This window comes from Gossypium raimondii, chromosome 6 (assembly GCF_025698545.1).
Source record: "Gossypium raimondii isolate GPD5lz chromosome 6, ASM2569854v1, whole genome shotgun sequence".
NCBI lineage: Eukaryota > Viridiplantae > Streptophyta > Magnoliopsida > Malvales > Malvaceae > Gossypium > Gossypium raimondii.
The window spans coordinates 54,765,760-54,772,154 of NC_068570.1; the positions used below are offsets into that span (position 1 = coordinate 54,765,760).

General features: G+C 28.3%; 1 protein-coding gene and 1 non-coding gene across 2 annotated transcripts; one reads left to right on the forward strand and one right to left on the reverse strand.

The window, feature by feature from the left end:
* Nucleotides 1-1,746: 1,746 nt before the first annotated feature.
* On the reverse strand, nt 1,747-1,819 carry TRNAK-CUU (transfer RNA lysine (anticodon CUU)). Its single transcript has one exon. It is a non-coding gene; the product is annotated as a tRNA-Lys (tRNA).
* Nucleotides 1,820-2,786: 967 nt separating this feature from the next.
* LOC105772648 (ENTH domain-containing protein C794.11c) lies at nt 2,787-5,049 on the forward strand. Its single transcript, XM_012594045.2, has 4 exons — nt 2,787-2,905; nt 2,983-3,105; nt 4,316-4,477; nt 4,576-5,049. The coding sequence occupies exons 1-4, from the start codon at nt 2,799-2,801 to the stop codon at nt 4,970-4,972; spliced, it is 789 nt and encodes a 262-aa protein (XP_012449499.1). The 5' UTR covers nt 2,787-2,798; the 3' UTR covers nt 4,973-5,049.
* Nucleotides 5,050-6,395: the final 1,346 nt, after the last annotated feature.

Consider the following 6,395-nt stretch of genomic DNA (forward strand, 5'->3'; position numbering starts at 1 on the left):
ACAAGGCAAATCCCAAACAATAAACGCAACTAACGTGACTCAAACTCAAGTCACACCTGGGGCGGTGAACACCCTTGACCATCAGACCATCACATGAGATATGATTAACTTAATCATAGATTTTATGTAAGTATATAACAGATATTATTTTTCTATCTTAATTTATTTTTAACTTAATCTTAACAAGTTATTTCAAGTTTTTTAATATATCAAATTTAATTTTTCTAATATGCTAATATATATGTATGTATAGGATCACTAGTTCATAGTTGGTATAACAGAACTAGCCTTTCAATTGAAAGAAGAATCAATGGTCCAAGTAATTCATCTAATACCATAAAATCAATAAAATTGGTTGAACCACTAAAACCGTTCTAATCGATTAAAAATTAGTTGAATTTGGTTAAAACTAATTTAAATATTTAAATTTATTGTTATAGTTTACAAAATGATTGTTTGTATTTCTATTGTTATTTGTTTATGTTTGTTTTTTTTTCAACTTTCTTGATTTTTTTCTACCTTTTTGGTGAATGTTCAATATTTTTTATTATTACTTTTATGATTAAACTAACAGTCAAACAATTGCATTGAAATTTAGTCGTTTAATCAATTTGACTAATGGTTCAATTTTTACAACATGGCATATTATCCGACTAACATAATCACTTTGTATTTATATGATCACTAGTTAAAAATACGCCCTTAATTACCCTAAATTACTATAATTTGTGCATATTGCCATGATTGTTAATTAGATTTATTTGATTTATTGCATAATTGTTTCTATTTTAATTGTTAATGTTGTGTAAAACTATTAAGTTGAAAATTTAATTAAATTTAATTTTAAGATAACTAAGAAGTTAGTCTAGTTGTTGGTAAATACATAAAATTTAGATGCTAGTCTTTGTTAGTTTATTGCATATAAATTGTTGAAATATTATTTTTGCTAATTCATTGCATAAAATTGATCAATTGTTAATTCCTAAATCAATAGTTTAACAATAAGGTTCAGTAGCGCTACCAATTGAAGCAACTTATTAATTTTCATAAAATATGATCATCAAATTTTGAAAATTTAAAGAGACTTAGTAAAGTAAATATATCTTCATATGAGAAAGAAAAACTTCAAATTTTATTTTAAAACAGTTTTCAAAATCTAATTCTAGACATTCCAGACGAAAAATTTCTAGACATGAGTAATTTTCTTTTATAAATAAACAAATAATTGGCTCAATTGGTAAAAGTAGAGTTTTAGGATCTTGAGTACCTTAGTGTGAGACTTATCATGTGCAATTATGTGCTTGGGTCATTGACTCTTATCATGTGTGATTGATTTAATGTGTAGGTTTTAATCTAGTTTGTTGACTTTGGTCTAAATTATACTAGTTCTTAATTTTCGTACTATACAAGTTTGATTTTTCTTTGTGATCATTTGTAATGTAACAATTTAGTACTTGTGATTATTCGAACATATATTTGTATTTCGTAATTCTTTAAAAAAAAAACCTTCTCTAGCACATCGTAAAAGTGAGTTAAACTAAAGGCTAAAAAGATAGTCCCATTTTAGGGGGAAAGAGAATACCAAAACTTTCACTCTTTGTTTAAAGGAAAGCCCGGAATAAAAACAAAGAAAGCGCCCACCGTGGGCCCATCGTAAAAGTGAGTTAAACTTAAGGCTAAAAAGGTCGGCCCATTTTAGGGGGAAAGAGAATAGCAAAGGAAAGCCCGGAATAAAAACAAAGAAAACGCCCACCGTGGGGCTCGAACCCACGACCACAAGGTTAAGAGCCTTGCGCTCTACCGACTGAGCTAGACGGGCTTGTACTGTTGCTAAATTGTCTTATACTAATAATCAATATTTTGACTTTGTTATAATTTATTGGAGTCTGAAATTAGAATGTAGAATAAAAGAAATAGAAGACTTTTAAAATTTTGTGTATGATTTATGTGAAAAATATATGAAATATAATGTTAAAATTAAATAAATATAAGGGAGTTATATGCATAAATTCATGTGAAACTAAATTAAGTTGACATATTAGGTATTTAATATCCAAGTATAAAAATCAGTGAAGAATGCAGTTCAAACTGCAATTTCTTGGTCAAGCAAAACCACTAATTTAACAAATCTATACCCAAATTTGCCTAACAATGTTCATATTGTCACCACATCCCATTGCATTTCTAGCTAATTTGGAAGTTGAATGTGTCCAAACTTATTTGTTCAAGATTTAGGGTGGGTTTGGATGGGCGATTGGGTGCGGTGCGGTGCGTTTAGTTTATTTTTTGTCTCACGCTACAGTATTCTAATCTCACCGCCACCGCTATTTTTACACTAACCGCAGGTAAACGCACGGCCCATCCAAACTCACCCTTAGAGGGTTAGTTTGGATGAGCGATTGGATGTGATATGGTGCGTTTAGTTTATTTTTTTGTCTTAAGCTACAATATTGTTATAGTATTTAATCTCACCTTCATCGTTGTTTTTACATTAACCGCAGATAAACATACCACCATCCAAACACACCCTTAAACAAGTTAATTTCATTTCATTCTCTCAACTTTTGGTGGATTATATTATAAAAATATTTTTGACCATAAATACTTATCCGATTTAAAATAAATACCGACAAATAAATGATAATTTTCCTCATTACGTATGCAAATCATCTTCCAAGAGAGTAGTTGGTGACTCAACTGTTTTTTTATGGTAATGGAGTTGTTAAGTGTGTATATAGATACAATCCTTAATTATTTAAAGGCTTGTTCAATCCTTGATATTTCCAAAAAGAAAAACAATGGGGAGTGTTGTTTTCCATGAATTCAAGAGACAAGCTTCTTTTTTCTTAAAAGAACAGATCAAAACTGTAAGATTGGCTTTAACAGATGTTACACCAGTTGAATTGTAAGCTTCTTTTTTCTTACAATTGTTTAGTTTCAATATAAGTCCTTGTTTTATCCGACAATTTGTTGCTTTTGAAGCTTAACTGAAGAAGCCACAGATGGGAACATGTTATCACCAAATGCATGTAAACTGGCTGAAATATCAAGGGCTGCCTTTGAAGTTGATGATTATTGGAGAATTGTTAAGATTTTACATAAGAGGTTATCAACTTTCTTTCTTTTTCCTTTTTCATTCTAACATTTGAGATTATTCATATTTTGAATTCGGGTTTAATAATCTTTTAGTTTATGGCATTTGCTAGGTATAAGATTTAATATTTATAACCTTTTTTTTATTTTTTATTTTCAAGCTTTGAAAAAGAATCGGTTTTAATCAAATTCGTTTCGTTTTAATATTTAATAGAATTTCGATTCAATTCTCGATATATATAGTGGTGAAGTACTGAAGTGATTAAATAGGAAATTTTCCTTTAGCCTCTCCAAAATTAATTTTTTAGCTCTTGCATTAATGAATATTTTTCATTTCTAGCCCCTCCAAAAATATAAATAGGTTAAAATGTGTCAAAAGTCTCTGTACTTTTGAAAATTGAAAATTGAAAATTTAGTCTTTATACTTTTATTTCATGGAATTTAGTTCCTTTACTTTTAAGATTTCAAAATTTAAGTCCAATTGTTAACACTGCTAAATCCTTTTGTTAAATTCAAGTTAATTACAAATTCATTTTTTTAATTACATGGCTACCGAGTGAGTAGATTTTTTATTTAGAAAATGTCGTAGTAACAAATTTAACAAAAAGAACTTAGAAGAGCTAACAGTTGGACCTGAATTTTGAAATCTGAAAAGTAGAAGCCAATAGGACTAAATTCCATGAAATAAAAGTACAAAGTCTAAATTTTTAAATTTTGAAAAGTATAAAGACTTTTGGCACATTTTAACCATATAAATAATGTAATTTAAGCATTCTATCATAAACTTTTTAACATTCATCTCTCCAAAATTTTATAATTTTATCTTAACCCCTAAATAAATTTTCTAGCTTTACCCCAAAATATACACAATTTTTTTTCTTATCGAATTCTAATGTAAGGAACTTTATTAAGGAAAGAAAACCCTCATATTTTCTTGTAAATTATCATATTATTAACTCTTAGTTTCATATTTAATCAATGACATCCTTCCTCCTGCTCCCAAAAAAAAAATTAATATAATGTCTTTAAAAATTGAGAAATTATAAATTAATATAATGATAAAATTACACTTTAATCTTTCAAAACTTTTAGTAATTCAATTTTAGCATCTTAAAAAAAATGGGGACTAAACCATTAGTAATAGATCTAAAAATCAAATCTCAATATCTACCATCATTTTTTTCTTATTTTCAAACTTCAACCATCTTTTTTTATGTCTCAGGTTGTCCAAGTTTGATGCAAAGAATTGGCGAGCATCCTACAATGCTTTAGTATTATTGGAACATTTGTTAACTCACGGTCCTTTAAGGGTTGCTGAGGAGTTTCAAGATGATGAACATTACATCAAGCAAATGGCAAATTTTCAGTACATTGATGAAAAAAGGTTGCTAACTTAATTTATTAATCCAGTAACTTCTCATCATTCAATCAATATATATATTTATGGAAAATTACTGTATCTTAAAAAAAAAAAAATTGCAGGTTCAACTGGGGACTGAGAGTGAGAAAATTATCGGAGAAAATCTTGAAATTACTTGAAAATGAATCATTTCTCAAAGAAGAAAGGTCAAGAGCTCGACAACTAACAATGGGGATCAAAGGCTTTGGGAGCTTCAACAATATTTCGCCTTCAAAAGATGAAAGTTTCAACTGGTTTAGCAACAATGGAAGGTTTGGGTCTACGTTATATTTTGATCAAAACGATGAAGAGCATTATTTCTGGGAATTTAAAGAGAAATTAACTCCATGGAAGCTTGAAGAAACTAAAGGTACTAATATGAGTTTAAAAAGAAGTAAAGATGGAGAATATGAAATGAAGATGGAACATCCATTTTGCGAGCATGAAATGGAAGATGTTTTAGAATCATTGCTTTCTTAAATTATGTGAAAAAAAATATGAAACTACAAAGACAGGTTTTGTTGTTGTTTTGATAATGCTATGATAGTGTTCCAAAATATGTCTTGTTTAGGGTTTTTACATAGTTGTGTTTGTATAGTAGGAATGTGCCAAAGAGGAATTGAATTTGAGTTTTAAAAATAAAACCAATCAAGCTCCAACCCAACTTTTAAGTCAATCTTTAGCTTAATCCTTTTACGGTTTGATTCTGCTTAATAAGGGGTTTAAATTTTGATTAAAACTAAATTAATTGACCAAATCGATCTAATTTGGTTAATCGGTCAATTAACCGATCTAGTTCGGTCAAAGGTCAGTTAAAGGTTTTTTAAAATTTCGGTTAACGGTTAATTCGGTTCGAAATCGGGTAATTAACCGAACTAACCGAACTTAATAAATAATATTATAAATTATATGTATTAAGCGATTACTAGTTCGGTTAATTCGATTAAGTTTGGTTAATTCGGTCAAACGGACATTATAAATTTATATTCTTTTATATGTTTTATACTTATTTTAACCAAAAACAAAAACAAAACATATAAATTTTGATTAATTCGGTTAACCAAAATATTTCGGTTTGGCTAATTTTTTTTTGAAAAATTTCAGTTCAGTTAATGGTTAAAGAATTAAAAAGTTCAGTTAATTCGATTAATACTAATTTAGTTCGGTTAATCGTTTGAACAGTCCTATGCTTTACTCGTTAGACCTAGACTTCATCATGGGCTAGGTTGGGTTCTGTTTGAGTCGATTCAAAATTTTAGGTCCATTTTCTAAGCTTGGATTCGATCCAATTAAAAAAATAGGTCTAAAATTTTGTCTAAATTTGACCTAGATTAAAAATGCTAAACTCAAATCTGGCCCGACAATATTAAATTTTTTAGATTATTTTTATATAAAAATAAATTTAAAAAATATAATACATCAAATATACTAAAAACAGTAAAATAAACGTTTCCCAATAAATTCAAAATACATTAAAAGAAAATTTTATACTTAAACACTAAGATAGTTGCAACTTAGCAAGTAAAGTGCCTCTAAAATTGTAGCAAAATTAACAATAAAACAAGAGTTATACAATTTTCAAATAACAACAAAATAGTTACAAAATGACGGTAAAACATCAGTAAAATAATAGCAAAACAACAAAGAAACAACAACAAATCCTAGCCAAGGCTTGATCCGTTTAGAAAATAGACTTTATTTTTTGTCCAAACTCACTTTTTGGTGAATTTTTGGGCCTGGATAGGTGACTTAACCCATGATCAAGTTTAATTAAACCCCTACTCTAAAGGAAATAATTTTATATAATATGATACACATTAATAGTAAAGGTAAATTTAGTTTGATTTTTTTTCCAAAGCGTCCATCATAATCCGTTTAGATCAATTCTTGATTTTTCTATTTC

What these genes read in the sequence shown, in the direction of transcription:
- LOC105772648 (XM_012594045.2), top strand. Translation starts at nt 2,799, where the DNA reads ATGGGGAGTGTTGTTTTCCATGAATTCAAGAGACAAGCTTCTTTTTTC. An exon ending in GTTAAGATTTTACATAAGAG is followed by an intron (nt 3,106 to 4,315) that starts GTTATCAACTTT and finishes TTTATGTCTCAG; the next exon opens with GTTGTCCAAGTTTGATGCAA. An exon ending in CAGTACATTGATGAAAAAAG is followed by an intron (nt 4,478 to 4,575) that starts GTTGCTAACTTA and finishes AAAAAATTGCAG; the next exon opens with GTTCAACTGGGGACTGAGAG.